Below are 18,277 nucleotides of genomic sequence, written 5' to 3'. Positions count from 1 at the left end.
AGAGGTCTTTTGTGTTCCTGGTAAGATTTATTCCCAAGTATTTTATTTTTTTGGTAGCTATTGAGAACAGTATTGATTTCCTTATTTCTTTTTCACCAATCTCTTTGCTGATGTAGAGGAATCCAACTTATTTTTGGATGTTGTTGATCTTACGTCCTGCCATGATGCTACATCTCTCAATTAGTTCCAGTAGGTTTTTGACTGAGTCTCTTGGGTTTTCTAGGTACAGGATAAATGGTTAACTTCTTGATGACTAACCAAAAGGTTAGTAGTTCCTGTTCACCCACAGGCACTTTGGAGGACAGGCTAGTCAATCTGCTTCTGAAAGGTCACAGCCATGAAAACCCTATGAGGCAGTTCTATTCTGCACGCATGGGGTCTCCATGAATTGGATTTGATTCAACAGCAGTCACCAACACCAATACATGTACATAGTTTTAAAATAAATGTATCAAAATTATGGATGCAAGAGTTAAAAAAAAAAAAAAGGAAGAAGAAAAAGAAAAAGCCCTAGCCATTAGCCTGGAACAGCATGAGTTTCTGATCTCAAGAAATGCTCATTTGCAAAGAGTGAAGAAAATCAAAGATGCATGGAAACAATTAGTCCAAGGGACTAGTGGACCATGTGAACCTTAGCTTCTACAACCCTGAGAGCAGAAAAGTTGAGAGTGTCCAGCTGCCATCGTGGACCTCTCTGAAAGGGATCATAATAGGAGATCCTGGGTAGAGGGGGAGAAAAATGTAGAACAAAATTCAAAATCATAAAAAAAGACTAGGCTTACTGGCTGATGGGCACTCTGGTGACATACTACCTAAGGCATATGACTGCAAACCAAGGCATATGACTGCAAACCAGGCATGAGGCTGGCACAAGGAAGATCGGGCAATCTACTTCTGTAGAGATACTGCCTTGGAAACCCAAGGAGGGGTCACTATGAGTCAAATCAACTCAACAGCAGTGAATTTTTTTTTTTTTTTTTTACTGGTTTGGAACCCCTGAGACTACAGCCCTTTGTCACCTTCAGATCTGGAACTGAACTCACTCTATGGCTCAACTTTCAGCCAAATAATAGCCAGGCCTATGAGGTAAACACCAGAGAGGTATGTACTCCTCAGAACAATCAACCATAAGAGATCAAAAGGGTTAGCACTTGCCTAGGGATAAAGCTCAGAAGTCAGGAATGGATAGGAAAGAACGACAAAGGGAAATGGTAACCACAGGGAGGAAGTGGGAAAAGTGCTGTTACTGTTACATTGTGGGGATTGCAAGCAATGTCATACAACAAAAGTTGTATGAACTGTTGAATGGAAAATCAATTCACTCTGTAAATTTTCACCCAAATCACAATACAAAGTTATGGGGGGGGGGGATGTTCTTCTGTTGCCTTTGCTGTATGTAACAATAATTTATGAATGGATACATAGATAGACACTCAAGCTGAACAGGGTGGGAAGGTGAATAAGGTTACACCTATAAATATATGTAGGACATTTCTACATATATATTTAAATGTGCTACAGATATATCTATGAATATGGTAGAGCATTCAGGGGGCAAAGTTATGAAAACTTCTTAGCCATATCCAAGTACCTTGAGGGAATTCATTGCTGGGCCTGGGGGCTCAGAACCATAATGGTCAACTGGCACAACATAGTCCACAGGTAATGTTCTACACCCTACTTTTATGAGTGGTGACTGGGGTCTTATAAGCTTGTTGAGTGGCCATCTTAAGTACAATTATTTACCTCTTCCCATCCGGAGCAAAGAAGAGTGAAAAAAATAAAAAACACATGGAAAAAATTAGTCCAAAGGACAAATGGACCACATGAACCCCAGCATCTACAACCCTGAGACCACAAGAACTAGACGGTGCTTGGATACCACTGCCTGTTTTTCTGAAAGAGATCATAATAGGCAGTCCTATTATAGGAAATGGGAGAATATTGTGTAACATACCTTAAAATCATAAAAAAAAAAAAAAAAAGACCAGGCTAACTTGTCTGATAGAGACTGGTGGAACCCCTAAGACTATGGCCATTCATTACCCTTCAAGCCTGGAACTGAACTCACCCCCATGGCTCAACTTTCAACAAAATTATAAACAGGCCTATAAAATGAACAGTAACACCAGGAAGGTGTTATTAGAACAATCAACCATACGAGATCAAAAGGGCAGCATTTACCTGGGGATAAAGCTCAGAAGGCAGGAAGAGATAGGAAAGGACAAGGAGTAAGTAGGAAGAGTGCTGTTATATTGTAGGGATTACAATTGATGTCAGTGCAGATCAGTGAGTAATCATGACAAATTATGGATAACATTAAGAAGAATGGGAATCCCTGAGCACTTGATTGTACTCATGAGGAATCTGTACCTTGACCAGGAGGCTGTCGTTTGAACAGAACAAGGGGACACTACATGGTTTAAAATCAAGAAGGGAGTGTGTCAGGGTTGTATTCTTTCTCCACACTTATTCAATCTATATGCTGAGCAAATAATCCGAGAAGCTGGACTATATGAAGAAAAACGTGGTATCACGATTGGAGGAAGAATCATTAACAACCTGAGATATGCAGACGATACAACTTTGCTTGCTGAAAGTGAGGATGACTTAAGGCACCTACTGATGAAGGTTGAAGAATACAGTCTGCAGTATGGATTACATCTCAACATAAAGAAAACAAAAATCCTCACAACTGGACCAATGAGCAGCATCACAATCAATGGAGAGAAGATTGAGGTTGTCAAGGAATTCACATTGCTTGGTTCTACAATCGATGCCTACGGAAGCAGCAGTCAGGACATTAGACGACGTGTAGCATTGGGAAAGTCAACTGCGAAGGAACTGTTTCAAGTGCTGAGGAGCAAGGATATCTCCTTGAGGACTAAGGTGCGGCTGACACAAGCCATGATATTTCCAATCGCCTTGTATGCATGTGAGAGCTGGACAATGAATAGGGAAGACCGAAGAAGAGTTGATGCTTTTGAGTTGTGGTGCTGGCGGAGAATGCTGAAAGTACCATGGACTGCTAAAAGAACTAACAGATCTGTCCTGGAGGAAATGCAGCCAGAATGCTCCTTGGAAGCAAGAATGGCCAGACTTCGTCTCACCTATTTTGGTCATGTTGTCAGAAGGGACCATTCCCTGGAGAAGGATGTCATGCTTGGTAGGGTGGAGGGTCGACGAAAGAGGGGGAGGCCTTCAACGAGATGGATTGATACAGTGGCTGCAATGATGGGCTCGAGTATAGCAGGTATTGTGGGGCTGGTGCGGGATCGGGCAGTGTTTCGTTCTGCTGTGCATGGGGTCGCTATGAGTCGGAAACGACTCGACGGCACTTAACAACAACAACAACAACAATTGATGTCGCAAAACAAAAGGTGTAGAACAAAACTGTTGAATGCAAAACTAATGTGCTCTGTAAACTTTCACCCAAATCACAATAAAAAGAGAAAAAGAAAAAAATGCTCCTTGATCAAGCCTTTCCCAGGTCAGATGTGCCTGGCCAGAGGTATATATGGCCAAGTTGTATTAACCCTGAGTCAGATCTTCATGTCTTAACCCTGCTGAGGACAGGATGCCATCGCTGCACTTAGAATAACAGCGGGCAGTATTTTTCCCATGTGGTAGTGTAAGAATGGTACGTTTATAATCGCTGGCATCACAGTCAGTGAAAGATGGTCTTTGGAGATTCACAATAAGCTCACACTTTCGAGGCCTGAGATGCCCCAGGTACAGAGATCTGTGTAATTTTATTTCTTTTTAAAACTCATTTATCCAGGACTTCCTTCCATTACCTGCTGTGAACCCATGGTCCCTGAACAATTCCAGGACTCATGTGAAGCCCTGAAGGGCCAGGAAAAGGAGCCAGGCTGCTTGTGTGTGAGCCCATCTGGCTCTCTGGGATATAGAGTCTAATCTGCTCTTCCTTGTTCCAAATCTGAGCCCTTCCTGCCCAGCCCAAAGCCTCGTGATGGCTCCGTGAGTCCTGCTCTCTGTGTTGCTGTGCTATGGGCAGAGCAACAAGGCCCTTGGCACTCCCACAGAGGTGGAGAGAGGAGAGATAACATTGTGGCATGTGCTGAAGGCATTGATTGAACAGAGAGGAAGTCCTCACCTGCTTCACAACTCCTGAGCCACTTTGCCTGGCCCCACTCCTTGTCCAGGGGTGGGGGTTTCTCATCATATGATTCACTGGCTTTGTGGGTATAGTTCCTGGTAAGGGCTGAGGGAATGGCAGGAAATCCTAGGCTGCCCTGAGGAACACCATGGATGGCTTTCCACTTCTCTGGCCATCACACTTCTAGTGCACCACACACACATACACTCACTCATTCACTCACTCACACACATGCTCACTCATACACATTCACACTCAACACTCAGACATACATTCATGTGCTTACATACATTTTCACACACACACTCATAACACTCTCACACACTTAAACATAACACATTCACACACACTTACCCCACTCACACTCACACCAAACCTTCACATGTACATACAACCACATACAGTCCACACACACCAACACACAAATGTAAATCAAATAATATTAATAAAAGAAGACATGCCTTCACAAGATACACTACAAACTCAGAAACAGGCACATTCATGTCCCAATGCCTTTGCAGTTGCCCATGTAGTAACAACAATACCTCTCCTCTGTTTCCGTTCTCCTCTTGCCCTAACCCAGAAATTAAGACTTCAGGGAACGAGTCTTTCTCAGACACGTCTGTCTGACCCTGTGGCCCCAGGGGTGAGAGACCAAGGAGGCAGCTGGAAAGGAGCATACCTTAAAGAGCTGACCCCTGTCCTTGGCCTGACGGATGGTCCCATGGCCTAGCTTGGTCTCTGTAGTCTCCAGCTTGAAGATCTCCTTCAGGAACTTGTTTTTGGAGGAGTGGACCAGGGTAAGGATATCTGTGCTCAACACATCTCGATTCTTCTCCAGGAAGCCTGGGGGAAAAGCAGAGCCCCACACCCACTCAACTCAGCCATCACCCTTCCCTGGTCTCCTAGGGAAAAGGGGAGTAGGTTATATCAGGCAGGGTGCCCCTCAGGAGCTTCACACATAGAGGGTCCCACAAGAATCCACCAGTCACTTCACCTACCACTTCCACCCAGCAGCATATCTCAGCTCTACCATCTGTACATCCCTAAATCTGCCCCAACTCTCCAGATCACTATAACTTCCCTTGGCCAAGTTGCTGTCATTCATTTTCCCTGAATTACTCTAATAGCTGCCTAACATCCTCTACTTCCAGCCTCTCTGTCCCTCCCATTCTATGCCATTGCCAGATGGACCTTTCTTACCCCCTATGTTGCTATGTTGCCATGTCACCCCCCTGCTTAACATTCTTTCTTTAATCCTCACTACCAGAATCTACATTTTTGTGCTGGTATCCTCCACTCTGCCCTCCTCCAGGTTCCACTTTCTGCACTCTATCCACACCAAATCACTCCACATAAGGTCTTGCTTCCCCACACCTCTAGACTTTGACCTAAGTTAGTCCCCTGCCCTTTTCTCCCTCATCTATGTGGGCCAACTCCTCCAGACCAGGCTCCTGTGCCCTATCCCAGGAAGCTACACAGAAGCTGCAGGGGAGGAAAGATGTCACCCCAAGACATCTCCAGGCTTGCCTTTCCCACTCACTTCAATGATGGTTTCATTGGTTGTCCACCCCCTTCACCAGACAGAGCACTCTCTGAGTGCAAGGATTGTGGCCATTCAGGCCCAGAGGATATATGGAGGGGAGTAAGTCCACCCTAAACATTTGCTCAGTCCCAGTCATCCCCATCACTACCAGATACAGTCAAGAAGTGACTATTGACACAGCAGATGATGTGTTTATTCAAGAGGCAATCTAGGTTTTATGGCAATGTCATTGCTAAGAAAAGAAAGGAGACAAGAGCATGAAGTTTTATCCCTCTCCTTGTGCCATAATCCCTGTGTGGCTTGCTCCTGGAATCTGGCAGCCTGGTGCTATCTCCAGACTAGACAGGGAGGCATAGCCCTCATGCCCTCACCTCACCCCCAGCAGGGTCTCTGGGGGATTCTGTGTGCCCTCCTCCAGATGGCCCTTGGCTGAGGAGTGGGCAAATCTATGCAGAAAGGACCACTTTAAAGGCTCCCATGGTAACAAGAAAGGTCTTGTGCCTACTTTCCTCTTCCTAAGTGCCTGAATAGAAGGAGGAAGAAATTAAACACCACTTGGCTCTCTGAAGGAGCTCTGGTGGCGTAGTGCCTAAGGCATTTGCCTGCTGACCAGAAGGCTGGTGGTTCAAGCCCACCAGCCACTCCTTGGAAGGAAGGTTGGGCAATCTACTTCCATAGGAATACTGCCTCAGAAACCCAAACAGGGGCAGACACTATGAGTTGGATCCAACTTGACAGCAGTGCGTTTGGTTTTTTGGGGGGTTTTGGCCTATGAAGAGACCCTGGGTGGTGCAACCAGTTAACATGCTTGGCTGTTAACTTAAAAGTTGGGGATTTGAATCAAACCAAAGATGCCTCAGAAAAAAAGGCCTGGAAATCTATTTCCAAAAGTCAAACTTTGAAAACCTCATGGAGCATAGTTTTACTCTGACACACATGGGGTTACCATGAGTCAGGGTGGACTTGATGACAAATGGTACCCTTCAGTACAACGAACGCTCTGTGCACACTTGCATGTCCTGGTATAGCGCACGGGGAGTTTGAGTCAAGGGTGGGAGTTGGAGAGGGAAGCCTGTTTTTTTTGTCTCTGCCTGCTAGGAGTGGCTAGGTGAAGGAACTGCATATAGTGCTCCAAGGGGAGTCACACAGCCCTTACGGGGCTGAAAGTGATGGGGAATGGGTGTGCAATGAGAAGCTGAAGGGTTGCTCCCAAGGGTTATCATGAGAGGAGAGTGGCACACTCATTTCTTTCCACTGTTTGCTAAGGAAAACTGCCTTCTGGATAGGGATGGTGGGCAAATGATGGAGTGATGCCTAGTGCCTCTCTGAGGCTTAGGCAGAGCCTCCTCTCCCTGGATCAGGAGAGTTTCTCAAATGCTTTCAGAGGGAGAGAGAGATGGGGGAGGGTTGAGACATTCCTAGGATCAATAGTCAGAGCAAGTGGAGCATAGCTCATCAACAAAGCAGGTGTAATGGGTTGAATTGTGTCCACAAAAAGATATATTCAAGCCCTAATCCCTGGTACCTTTGAAATGTTATCAGCTAAATTAACATGAGGTCATGGGCCAGGACCAATCTGAGTGGTGTTCTTATAAAAGAGAAGAAGAGACACAGAGAGATAGATAGAAGGATACATCTAAAAGCCAAGGAATGCCTGGGGTTACCAAAAGCTGAGAGATAAGAAAGATCCTACTCCTAGAGCTTTTGGATAGATGATAATCCTACTGACACCCTGAATTCAGACTTATAGCTTCCAGAACCTTAAGACAATATATTTTTGTCTTTATAAGCCCCCCATTTTATATTACAGCAGCCCTAGGAAATGAATACAGCAATTACCAAAAATAAAAATCAGAAGGTTCAGCTTTAATGATCATTTCCAGAATTTTACATCCAAAAATCTAGAAAGAAGCTACCTCAGTGCCAGCATATATTTCAGTTTGTGTCACTACACAAAATAAAGTGTCATCTTAAATTGCATATGGAAGTTGAGGAGTGTGCTCAGTTTCTCTTCTGTGTTTTGGGATCCTGGAGGTTGACTGGGACTCTGGCCTCTTCAAAGCCTCCAAAGCCATGATCTGGCAGGGATGGGGACTGTGAAGGAGTTACCCACCTCCTCATTTGCCGAACAGACACGACTCCCTGACCTGCCATCATCTCACCTCTACTACAGAAAAATGCCAGACTTTCCTGCTACTTTATTTCTCCAACTGAAAAGTGTACAGGGACCCCAATTTCATCTCTCTGCTTAATCAGACAGAGCTGTTTTCATGTCTCCCCATAAGCCACAGGTAGTGGTGCTCTGACTTCCCTGTTTTCCTGACCATAGTTACACACTGACCACCCTACTTTCTCATTTTTCTAATCACACCCAATAGGTTGACAATCCCCAGGATTTATTTATCCAGCCAAAATTATGTCTGACCTGACTTTACACAATACATAAAATTAACTCAAAATGGAACAAAGACCCAAATATAAGAGCCACATGACAAAATTCTTAGAAGAAAACATAGTGGTCAATCTTCATGACCTTGGATTTGGCAGAGGATTCTCAGTAATGACATCAAAAGCACATGCAATAAAAGAAAAAAAATAGATATATTGGACTTCATAAAAATTAAAAATTTTTGTGCTTCAAAAGTCAGTATTAAGACAGTGAAATGATCATTTACAGAATGGAAGAAAATATTTTCAAATCTTATATCTGATAAGGGACTTTTATCCAGAACATATAAAGAACTCCTACAAGTCAATATTAAAAGACAACACAAATAAAACATGGGCAAAAGATTTGAATAAATATTTCTCCAAGGAAGATATACAAATCGGCAATAAACACATAAAATATGCTCAACATCATTAGTCATAAAAAAAAAAAAAACCAAACTCACTACCTTTGAGTTGATCCCAACTCATAAGGACCTCTCCTTTGGTTTCCGAGGTGATATTTCTATGGAAGGATATTGCCTAATCTTCCTTCTGAGGGGTGATTGGTGTTTGAACCACCAGCCTTCTGGTTAGCAGTCAAATGCCTTAGGCACTACTCCACCAGAGTGCTAATCAAAACCATGATGACATTCTAACTCACACCTTCTAGGATGGCTGTAATTTTTTAAAAAAAAATAAATAACTGTTCATTAGGATTTGGAGAAATTATTGGTGGGAATGTAAAGTGATTGAGACACTTTGGAACCGAGGGTTGGGATCAGACTTTGAAATAGCTTGTCAGTTCCTCATAAAGTTAATGCTAGAATTATGATACAACTCAGCCATTCCTCTTCTATGTATATGTTGTTGTTGTTGTTGTTATGTGCCGTCGAGTCGGCCCCAACTCATAGCGACCCCTCCTTGGGTTTCCGAGGTAGTATCGCTACAGAAGTAGGATTGCCCAACCTTCCTTCCGAGGAGTGGCTGGTGGGTTTGAACGGCCAGCCTTCTGGTTAGCCGTCAAGTGCTTTAGCCACTATGCTATAGCCAAGATAAATGAAAACATATGTCTCCACAAAAACTTGCTTATGAATGTTTCATGATGGCATTTTTCATAATAAGCAGAAACTGGAAATAACATAAATGTCCACCAACATATGTGTGGATAAACAATATGTGGTATAGTATACAATAGGATATTTTACTGCAATATAAAGGAACAAATATTGATACCTGCTCTGGTTCAAACCCATCAGCCACTCCCCAGAAGGAAGGACAATCTACTTCCATAGTGATACCGCCCAGGAAAGCCAAGGAGGGGTTGCTATGAGTGGGGTCCGACTCAATGGCACATAACAACAACAACATGGATGAACTTTGAAAACACCATGCTACATGAAAGAAGCCAGGCACAAAGGATCATATACTGTATGATTACATTTATATAAAACATGAAGAACAGGCAAATTCATAGAACCAGAAAGTAGATTGGTGGTTGCTTAGGGCTAGGGCAAGTTGAAGGAAATGGGAAGTTACAGTTAATGGGCACAAGGTTTCTTTTTGGAGCGATGAAAATGTTCTAAAACTAATAGTGTTGGTGGTTGCAGAGTTCTGTTAATGTAGTAAAAACCATCGAATGCACACTTTAAATTAGTCATCTGCATGTTATACTAATTATGTCTCAATAAAACTGTTATTCCCCCCACCCCCCCACCCAAAAACAAAAAACAAAAAAACTCGGCATAGGCCATTCCACCCCTTTTCTCCAATAAAAGCCATTCTAATCGTCCTTTGGTTCTATTGCTAGATCTGAAAGATAACCTAGTTTCCTAGCTTCCTTGTCCTGGCCACCTTCAACAGGGACAGATTTGGTGGAAAGAGCTGTACTCACCCTCTGTCTTGTAATACACCTCTCCAGCAAAATGTGCAATGCCAAATCGGACATCATGGATGTTCTTGGGTTGCAGGAAGGCCTTGTTGTGTGCATGGACACTCTTCAATTTTTGCAGCATGGTGATGTCTGTCCCCTGGAAGAACCCAGACACCCTAAGGGCTGATGTCCCAGAATGCAGCATAGGAAGGTCAGAGGGCTCCACCACAGGGCTCAGGAACTTCCTTTTGGGGCTACAACAACCTAGACTCTGAATTATCTAGGGCCTCTCTACAGACAGCAAACTTACACCCAAGGGTCTGTGACTTCTTGCAGCAGAGCTGGGAGTAGGGTACACCAGGTCTTCTGACCTCCATTGCTGGCTCTTTCTGCCTTATCCTTCCCTACAATTGTCCAGCAACCTTGGCCCTAGCTGGTTCTTTCCCTGTACTCAGAAGTCTCAGTGACTGCTTTTGGGAGCAGTAGCATCACTAGGAGGATTCATGTGTGTGTGTGTGTGTGCAACATCCCTTGACACTGTCAGAAGAGATAACCCCAAAATGATCCCAGGCTTCAAGGAGGGGGCAGCAGTGGGCCAGCCAGTGCTGTAAGAGGAGGGGCTGCCGAGGCAATGGTGTCACATCACCCAGTGTGGTAACATGTCCACTTCCCCACCACCACTCCCTAAAGGGCACAGGGCGTGGCTGCCATCTCCCACCCCCCACCCCCACTCCACCTGCACCCCTCTCCTGCTCCTCGAAGACCAGCTCCACCCAGGGCAGAAGGGTGTGGTGAAAACATGAGTTACTGCATCAGGTGATACCACCCTTAGTAACACCACTGTTTGGGAGCTTCAGCTCCTCATGGGTGAACAGGAGCTGGAAGGTGGAGGATGAAAGTGCTTCCTTCCCTTGCACTCTCTGTAGCCCTTGGCCCCATGGTGTTTAACAAGCCTTCTCTAGGGGACTGCTCTTGAACCTAAATAGTCAAGTACCAGACTGAGACGTTTCTAATCGTAGAACTTCATAGAGGGGCATGGTCTTTATGCTGGGGAGTGGGAGCAAGCATGAGTCAGGAAGGGTTTCTGGGGAGGCAGGCCTGTGGCAGGCCCAGAAGGAGAGGAAGGTCTAGTTGGACTGGGCTGGTCTGCTAATTCCTGGCAAAGGTATTAGCAACCCAGGCGCAAATGGGCCACCCCAGTGGAGTTTCATAGCAATGAAGAGATCAGTGGGCATGGGTCATTATTCAAGGGTTGACAGCCCAGAACACACCTGTGGGAAGCGGCTCTCTTCATCCAAGAGGGAGATGATGCTCATGGGCTTGAAAGCCAGCAGATCCAGGGTGTGCTGGTTGTTGGTGTAGTAAATGTAGTCCCAGGCAATGTTCTCCATGCGGTACTCCTCCTGTTCCATGGTGAAGACATGCTGGACAAAGAACTGTTGTAGGTGTTCATTGGCAAAGTTGATGCAGAATTGCTCAAAGCTGTAGAGGCAATGCCACCCACCCAGGGGTGGGGTAGGGTTAGCTGCATCCCTGCTGCAGTTGATGGGAAGCATGAGGTCACTAGCCATCTGCATACAGCCACACACATACGTATTCATGAAGGCACATCCCTGTGCACATGGAGATCCTACACACACACTACTCCCCACAATCTCCCTTTCTCTCTGCCACTATCACCATCACCTGCAAACAGGTAGAGAAATGAGAAACTATCATCAAGTTCCTGCCTTTGACATACTCTGCCCAGCCTGCCTATCCTGGCACCAGGACAGTCCTTGTAGGGACTGAGAGTACACAGGCAGTCCTAACCCATGTCCTTGGTATTGATATGAGTTTCTGAAGTCCAGTATTGACTAGTGGGACTGCTACTGAGCTTAGCCCCTCTGCATTGAGCAGATTTATGCCTTACCCAAGCCACCCCACTAATCCTCCAATTTGGTCTTCTTCCTGGGTTCTCCACCTTTGGAAATGGTACCTCTACCTATCATCTCCTCCTCAAGTCAGAAACCAAGGAGTCAAGTGTGTCATACCCTCCCTGATTCAATTGCCAAAATCTCACCCATGCTATCTCCAGGAGACCACTGTAACCTATTAAATTATTTGAACCCCACTACCATGACCTTAGTCCAAGCCACCTTCACTGTTCACCAAGAACAACATTGGCCTCCTAATAGCTCTCCTGTTTCCAGCCTCACCTCTCAAATTATTCTTCCCAGGGGCATTAGAAGAAGATTTCTGAAATGCAAATTCTATTAGGCCATTCTGCTGCTTAAATCTTTCTGGGGCTTCCTGTTCTTTATAGTCAAATAATGACTACCCATAGAAAGCCTGAGGTGAGGTCCTGCCTACCTCTGCAGACCTGCCTGTGGCCACTCTCTACCACTTCATACCTCTGAGTCTTCGCATAGTTGGTGCCTTCCTCCTTGTTTTCTTCATTACCTGGCTCACTTCTGCTTCTCCTTGGGTCTTACTTGGACAACAATTTCTCAGGATGATGAGTCCCCCATTTATGCAAAACCATAGTCTGTATCATACCTGAGACTGCTGCTTCAACCACTTTTTCCCTGAGAGTTTAGAAAGATGTCCAGCATGCTTACCCACACCTGCCTGTGCCCAGAGAAGACATGACTAATGAGGGGTTTGGCAACCCTCAAAGCACTCCACCTTACCAGGCCCCCAGCTTGCAGCCCTGTCACAAACCCCAGTGGTGGCTACTGATGGCTAGTGACTGTGACCATCTATGGACAGACCTATGGACAGAGCCACCACTTACCAACCACCAAGTACTCAGAGTTGTACTTAACTACTCCCCTGCCCTCCCATAGCCAAGAACCAAGGATCTGAATTACACTGGAGTTGCTCTGCCTTAGGACTCCCCATAGCATCAGGTTTAGTCCTGCCAACCCTGTTCCCTCCCATCTGACTTCCAGTGAGTAAACTCTTCCCTGGAACCAGGGGGGTCAAAATCCCAGTGTGCTTGTATTTGGAATGGCTGTGGTTTGGCAATCCTGGCCCATTCAGGGGGCTTTCATTTAAAATCACTTCCAGGACAAGCTTCACTTGGTGACAAGGCCTTGGATAGGGCATGTCATGGTCAGGCAGCCCCTTGGCTCCTCAGACAATGCCAAGAGGCCTCTGTTTCTTAGAACTAGTGTCCCAGGTTCTGTCCCATGAAGCGCTTTAAATGGACCAGGTTCACCCAGATAAAGTAGATTGTATCCAGGATGCATCTTCCTTATTTGTCCCACAGATGCTCATTTTTCTCATTCTCTGACCACCTCCTGCCATTCGATAAAGGCCATCAGCATCACCTGCCCTTGTTCAGCTCTACTCCCAGGCTCCTTTCTCACTGTACTTATCTACCCCCTTTCTCCCTCACAGTCACAACTAGGTATCAATTTTCTGACCTGCCTCCTGGTTACAGTTTTTCAGCCTCCAATTTGGAGTATAGGGACAGTAAAACACTGGGAAAGAAGGGTCTGTCCTCACCTCTCCCTCTCTTTCTCTCTCTCTCTCTCTCTCTCACACACACACACACACACACACACACACACGAGCACACACATGCACACCATTGCTGTTGAGTCAATTTACCCTCTCCAAACTAAAAAGTTAGCAATGATCCACAAATGTCCCTAGATTTTCTCTGTTATTCATTATACTATCTCATCCAAAGATTCAAGTAGATCAATATTTTTATATTTCCATTTTCACCATAATCTCATGTGATAATACACTCTAGCTCATAGAGAGAGAAAATGGCTCAAAGAAGGGAGACAAATGCCGGGACCTCAGCCTCACTCTCTGGGAGGGCTTTCAGCCATATGGTTTCTCCAGAAGTGTTGGACATACTGGATGGGGGTGGGGGGTGGGGAGTGAACACATGCCATCTCCCAGCAGAAAGACTCTGGTCACTCACCAGAGACTGGTCCTGGGGTTTGTGAGCAGAAGTGAGTGGCCCTGTTGTCAGACCAGTAAGACAGAATGGTTACCTTCCAGTTTGCCCTTCAGAGAGGGGCTTGGATTTGTCTCCAATTTCCTGAAAGCAGGTGAACAGAAACCTTCATACCTGTTGCTCTGGAAATTTTCAAAGCCAAATATGTCCAGGAGGCCAATAGCTCTTCGCACATGTTTGGGGTCCTGGGAAGGTGGAGTGAAGATGGCAGCATTGATCTTCCTGACGACCCACAGGAAGAGGTGCCCATAGATGCCCTGGGGGATGGGGGAAGAGCAATGTAGGCTTTGAGGCACAGAAGCAGGAGGGATGCCAATGTCTTCAAGCTTACCTGAATATGTTGCAGGCAGACCTGACCCCATGGAGCCTGCTGAGGAGTATTATCCCTGTTTTAAAGGTAAGAACGTGAGGGCCCAGGAGCTGGGAAGGCCACAATCTCTAGCCTAATGATGGGCAGAGTTGAGACTTTCCAGGCATTTCTGCTTCCACAGCCTGTGTTCTTTCCTGCACTCTACCAAGGACAGGGGGCACAGGTCATGTCCAATAGACAGATCCATAGGGAAGGGTCAAACAAAGGATACTGTACCTTGACAAATGCATCCCTCCGATCTGCAGCCTGGGTGATGTTCAGGGGTCTAGTGACAAACTCCCCACGGATGATGATAGAATTCTTGGTCAGGCAGTCCTGGAGTGCCTGGTGCTGCACCTGAGGACACAGACAGTTGGCTGGCACCACACCTCGCAGGGTCGGGGTCTGGGCCAGGATTCTTACCTGCTTCTGTACTGTCTTATTCCCAGTTTGGATCCAAGACTGTGAGAAGGAGAGTTGGCCTGTAGCCAGGCCTAGGACTCAGATGGGCTCAACATCAAGGTCCTGGTAGGGGCTAGTCCCAGGTGTAAGGAGAGATGCACAAGCTGGGTGGGGGCCCTGAACATACTAGGCTAGTCTCCTGGGGCTTGGGTAGGGGCTGGCACCACCAGATGGGTCTGAGGAAACATTTACTCTGGATAGCTGGCTGTAAGAAGGGAGCCCTGCTCATGGAAGGGCAAGGTGAGCTCTGGGGCTATAGCATTGACATGTGGGTCTGCCCTAAAGAAAGCCACTCCGCCTGGAGGCTGATGATCTATGGGGACAAAGGAAGTCTAGATGGGCCAGTCCTTTGCCACCACCAGGGAAGACCAAGCCAGCTAAACCCAAGGCTTCTAAGAATCCCTGAATCAAGTGAAGCAAAAGTGTGTACTCCAATTGCTTTTATGAAATTGTTTCTTTCTCATATTAACATCCCACCAGAACTGTAATGTATGTTACGATGTAAGGACACTACAGTGTTCTGCCTAGTACCTGCCACATTTCCTATGCTTCCAGGCTCCATGGTCTCTGTCATAACATAGAGGCAGTAACATTGACCAAAATCTCATCAGCACACTCTAGAGGAACACAGCTCAAGAAGAAGCCTTGGGTTGGAGATGTAGGACAGGAGCACATTGATGGGAGGTCCAGAGCACAGGGCATTGGGTTAGATGCCAGGATGAGGAAAGGCTAGCGACTGACTGGATGGAGAGTTAGGAGTGGGGTGTAGGGCCACTGAGAAGCAGAGGAAACATAGGACAGGAAAAGGAAGTGGGCCAAAGCCTAACTGGCTATTTCATGACTTTGTTATGATTGGCTCACACTGTCCCCACCCTGACTCCATCCCAGGGACCTGCAATGTGCAGAAGGGAAGGGTGTGGCTTATAACATGGGAGAGAGGAATGAGGCAGGAGTGGGGGCCTGAAAAGTAGCAGGAGGGTCTGTTGGCCTTGGTTCCTAGGGCCCTCACAGAGATGGAAGCTAGCAGATGCAACAAACTCAGTTACCTCCAGCAACTTCATCACGATGGGAAAGGTGGGTGTCTCCTTCACATCTGAGGAATCCAAGTTCTTGAAGACTGAAGCTATAGACAGAAACAGTAACCCTGAGTGCCAAAGTGGCCTGCAGTGATGGGAGAAAGAGGTCCTTTTGTGATGCAGATCCATAGCACCTGAGACAAGTGTCCCTGGCCACTCACCAGAGACTGGCCATGGGATTTGTGAGCAGAGGTGAGTGGCATTGGCTCTCCCAGGCTCCTCCCTTTTAGGGGAAAAATGTCCCTGGTGACTACCAGTCATTAACTCCTTAGCTGTGAGTTAATGCCAAAAATTAGTTCCCTCTCTGCTGGATTATATCAGAGTCCCTGTGAAAGGGAAGTGTGAATAAATTGGGATTGTTTGGAGGGGAGAAGCCTGGATTGGGATTCCTGTCAGACACTGATGCTAGGGTTGGAGTGAAGAGCACATTAGGGCAGAAGATGAATCACTGGCCTCCTTCAGTCTACTCAGGTGTCCAAGCTAGAAACTTGGGCATTCGTTCATCCAATCAAATGAAATAACCATTAACTGAGCACCTACTGTAGGCTGGACCCCTCTCTGGACACTGTGTGAAGCATTGGATAGAGGTCTCCTTTGCTTCCTCCCTATTCTTCAACCCTCTGTAAGTAATCTGTTATCAGCACTGTCCATGCTTGCTCTCAAGTCAGCCCCTTTGTTCCATCCCATTACTTACTTCACCTTAGTTTGGACCACCTGCATTTCTTACCTGGACTCTTGCAATATAGTCTCCTGCCTGTTGTCTCTACTTCAAGTTTTCCCTCTTTGATTCAACTCCACCTTAGCACTACTAGATTGTGTGTGGGTTTTGTTTTGTCTTTGTTTTCTTTTTTAAAATGTTTTAAAATTATGAAATTAAGCATATATATAGATATACATATAAGTACATGAAACAAAACTATGATATAATGAATAAAGATAAGGACAGAACCTGTGTAACCACTAGTAAAGGAAAATGTGGAACTGATTTCAGCAGTTTTCCATGTGCTCTTTCTGGCTATGACTCTTGTTCCTCTCTATTAAGAGGTAGCCACTCTCCAGACTTATAGAACTCTTTTCCTTGTTTTTTCCTTATCTTTTTATTGCCTACATATGAATCTCTGAACATCATTGGTTGAAGTTTGCCTATTAATTACTGTGTAAATGAGTGCTATTGGCACAGTGGTTAAAGCATACGACTATTAACCAAAACATTCATGGTTTGAACCCACTAGCTGCTTCACAGGAGAAAGATGAGGCAGTCTGCTTCCCTAAAGATTTACAGCCTTGGAAACCCTATAGGGCTGTTCTACTCTGTCCTAAAAGGTCACTATAAATTGGAATTGACTCAATGGCAGTGGGTTATTGCCTTGTAAATGTGATACACTTGCTTGTATTATTTTGTGTCTGGCTGTATTGCCTCAATACCATGTTTTATTACTCACATATGTTCTGATGTCCCCTTCCTGTTAGCAACTATATAATCATACTAGCTATAACGCACCTAAAGGAGACTTTTTATTCTTTGTTTTTGTGTATGTATGTGTGTGTATGTGTGTGTGAAAATAAACACAACAAAACACACATCAATTCAACTATGTGTACATGTACAATTCAGCAACATTGGTTAGATTCCCAAATTGTACCATCTTTCTTAACATCCTTTTCCAAATTATTTCACCATCATTAACATTTTGCAAATAATTTCTCATCTGATCTTTTGAGTTGCTGTTGTCAATTAATCACATACAGGTAATTCTTTAAAAGAGCACAGTACTTAAAGAAAACATTCTTTTTTTGTTTGAATTACCCTAAATTTATTCTTTTTGTTTCTTTCTTTTTTTATTATTGTGATTTGGGTGAAGATTTACAGAGCAAATTCACTTTCCATACAGCAGTTTACATATGCTTTGTCTCATGACATTGACCACAGTTTACCACAAGGCAACAGCTTCCCTCCCACTTACTCCCCATAGTTACCTCTTCTCAGTGTCCATCCCTCCATGGACTCCTGCCCCCTAAGCTGTCTCCCTGTGCACATTTCTCAATGATTGTTCTCTCCAAGGAGTGTATCTACCTCAGGTAAATGTTCAACTCATCTGTCTGTATTTTGTTTGGCTGGAAACCACAGGTGTGGGTTCAATTCCAGACCTGAAGGGGGGCCATAGTCTCAGTGGTTCTACCAGGCTCTATCAGACCAGCAAACCTGGTCTCCACCACCATCACCCCTTTTTTTTTTCTCCAAATGATTTTGAGTTTTGTTCCACATTGTTTTCCCTCTCTATCATGGATCTACTACACAGATCCCCTTCAAGTGGATGACAGTGGTAGCTGGGCACCATCTAGTTCTTCTGGTCTCATAGTCATATATGCTGCAGATCAGATGGTGTACCAGTCGCTAGGGCTAATTGTTTCCATGAATTTTGGTTTTCTTCATTCTTCTTTGCTCTGGATGAGGAGAGACTCATC

At 45.3% G+C, this 18,277-nt stretch overlaps 1 protein-coding gene across 1 annotated transcript in view; it reads right to left on the bottom strand.

Moving 5' to 3' along the window:
* MYO7B (myosin VIIB) overlaps positions 1-18,277 on the bottom strand; it is a 151,072-nt gene that overhangs the window by 94,089 nt on the left and 38,706 nt on the right. The window contains exons 9-14 of the mRNA XM_042783052.1: positions 15,782-15,858; positions 14,511-14,630; positions 14,039-14,181; positions 11,238-11,448; positions 9,988-10,123; positions 4,803-4,966 (exon numbers count right to left, since the gene is read on the bottom strand). Coding sequence (XP_042638986.1) covers positions 4,803-4,966; positions 9,988-10,123; positions 11,238-11,448; positions 14,039-14,181; positions 14,511-14,630; positions 15,782-15,858 — 851 coding nt within the window. The remainder of the gene's footprint in view (positions 1-4,802; positions 4,967-9,987; positions 10,124-11,237; positions 11,449-14,038; positions 14,182-14,510; positions 14,631-15,781; positions 15,859-18,277) is intronic.

This window comes from Orycteropus afer, unplaced genomic scaffold (assembly GCF_000298275.1).
Source record: "Orycteropus afer afer isolate SDZICR_OR568_19922 unplaced genomic scaffold, OryAfe1.0 scaffold00612, whole genome shotgun sequence".
NCBI lineage: Eukaryota > Metazoa > Chordata > Mammalia > Tubulidentata > Orycteropodidae > Orycteropus > Orycteropus afer.
The sequence above is the reverse complement of the archived record's forward strand: the minus strand, read 5'-3'. Positions and strand labels throughout refer to the sequence as shown.